General features: G+C 38.8%; 1 protein-coding gene across 1 annotated transcript; it reads left to right on the top strand.

Moving 5' to 3' along the window:
* Positions 1–260: 260 nt before the first annotated feature.
* Positions 261–1,187, top strand: LOC119540305 (olfactory receptor 12D2-like). The gene has a single exon (XM_037844426.1). The coding sequence runs from the start codon at positions 261–263 to the stop codon at positions 1,185–1,187; it is 927 nt and encodes a 308-aa protein (XP_037700354.1).
* The last annotated feature ends 969 nt before the right edge of the window (positions 1,188–2,156 follow it).

The following is a 2,156-nucleotide window of genomic DNA, read 5'->3' as shown; positions in this document are numbered from 1 at the left end:
ACAGCCAGAGAGGATATGAGACTGAAACCATGGAACTCTGAAAGAAGGGAAAATATTAATGAAAAATCTAATGAAGAGAAAAAGGAATAGTAACAGTCATTGTGTGGCCTAAATATTTAACAATCTAATGGCAAATCCTTTCATTTCACGGACATGTAAAACAACCATGCTCTCCCTCAAACCATTTGGGTCTAGGAGAGAAAAACCTGGACTGAAAGGAGATAGCTTTCCATGTATCATTTTGCCTTTTCTTTTAAGTGATGCTGAATCAAACCTCAGTCACTGTATTTCTTCTCCTGGGAGCAACAGACAGCCAAGAGCTGTGGCCTCTTCTCTTTGTGATTTTCCTCACCATGTACATTGTCAATGTATCAGGGAATGGAGCCATCTTGATGATTGTCATCTCTGATCCAAGACTCCATTCACCTATGTATTTCTTCCTGGGAAACCTCTCATGCCTAGATATCTGCTACTCCACAGTGACACTGCCAAAGATGTTGGAGAACTTCCTCTCTTTACATAAAGCAATTTCTTTCTTGGGATGCATAAGCCAGCTTCATTTCTTCCACTTCTTGGGCAGCACTGAGGCCATGCTGTTGGCTGTGATGGCCTTTGACCGCTTTGTGGCGATCTGCAAACCACTTCATTACACTGTCATCATGAATCATCAGCTGTGTATCCAGATGGCAAGCACAGTCTGGGTCATCGGTTTTTTCCATGCCTTGCTGCACTCCATAATGACTTCTCGCTTGAACTTCTGTGGTTCCAACCATATTCATCACTTCTTGTGTGATATTAAGCCACTGCTGGACCTGGCCTGTGGGAACATTGATCTCAACCAGTGGTTGCTTTATACTGTCACAGGGACAATTACCATCAGCTCCTTCTTTCTGACGCTTCTCTCCTATTTCTCCATTATCACCTATCTCTTCTTCAAGACTCGTTCTTGCAGTGCACTTCACAAAGCACTGTCCACTTGTGCCTCCCACTTCATGGTAGTTGTTCTTTTCTACGTGCCTGTTCTTTTCACCTACATTCGTCCTGCTTCAGGCAGCTCCATGGACCAAGATCGAGTCATTGCCATCATGTACACTGTGGTCACTCCTGTACTGAATCCACTGATCTATACCTTGAGGAACAGGGAAGTGAAGGCGGCCTTAAATAGGGTGATCAGAAGGAAGCTTTGACTTGACTGAGTACAGGGAAGTCTTTTGAGGCTTAAATAAGCAAGCAGTGAGAAAGTTTAGATAGGAATATATACTTGTCCCAATTTGTTTATATATAAAAGAAGGAAGTGAGTGCAAAAAGGATAAATGCCTAGTCTAGTTATATTAAACAAAATGTTCCTAGGTAACATAAAAGAAACTTAAAGAGATGGACACTAACCATGGAACGTTAATGCTGTATTTGTTTTAGGATATCAGTTGCTATAACTGATTTGCTATATAGGCTAAGATATTCTTGTATGATACTAGATAGATGAATATGGCTGTATTACTCAAGTGGGTGGATTTTGTCCTGTTTGTGTGTCCCTAGTGATTAACATATTTTTATATAACTGATATATTATTAATAATATATTAGAGATATTATTTAATATTTTGAGTATATTAATTTAGGGCCATGGTTACTCAATTGCAAAATCAAATGTAATTCACATATGGGTGAAGGAGGATCTGTAAAAGTTATGTCATGATTTTTTGTGCCCCAAACAGGAAGTAAAAAAGTAATTAAAGCCAATGACATTGCAATCACTAATTAACCAAAATAAAAGAACTAATGGTTCAGCTAAGTGTTCTGGAACCTGTATATCTGGAGGTCCTTGGACATCAACTGGACAATGTTTTTAAATGTTATCCTGCTTTCTTTAAGCTCTGGAAATTTCTCAGCAACCATATCCTTGAATAGAGTCTTGCCCTCATTTTCCCTGCTCGCTACTTCTTCTGATCTCTTCTCAAACGAAATGGCAACATCTTAATCTATTTTCCTTATCCATAATCCTTTCTTTCATATACTCAATCTGTTGACTGTCCAGCACTATAGCTTGATCTTTTACCTCAGATTTAACTTCCCATTTTCCATTTCTGTCTTTAGCTTTATTCATTCAGAATTTGACTAATTCACCAAGATTTAAATTTCAATGACTAGGCTGCACT

This window comes from Choloepus didactylus, chromosome 7, assembly GCF_015220235.1.
Source record: "Choloepus didactylus isolate mChoDid1 chromosome 7, mChoDid1.pri, whole genome shotgun sequence".
Classification (NCBI taxonomy): Eukaryota; Metazoa; Chordata; class Mammalia; order Pilosa; family Megalonychidae; genus Choloepus; species Choloepus didactylus.
Note: the sequence above shows the minus strand (reverse complement) of the source record. Positions and strands in the feature narration are given on the sequence as shown.

Bases quoted from the DNA above. Each gene is read 5' to 3' on its own strand.
- LOC119540305 (XM_037844426.1), top strand. From the start codon at position 261: ATGCTGAATCAAACCTCAGTCACTGTATTTCTTCTCCTGGGAGCAACA.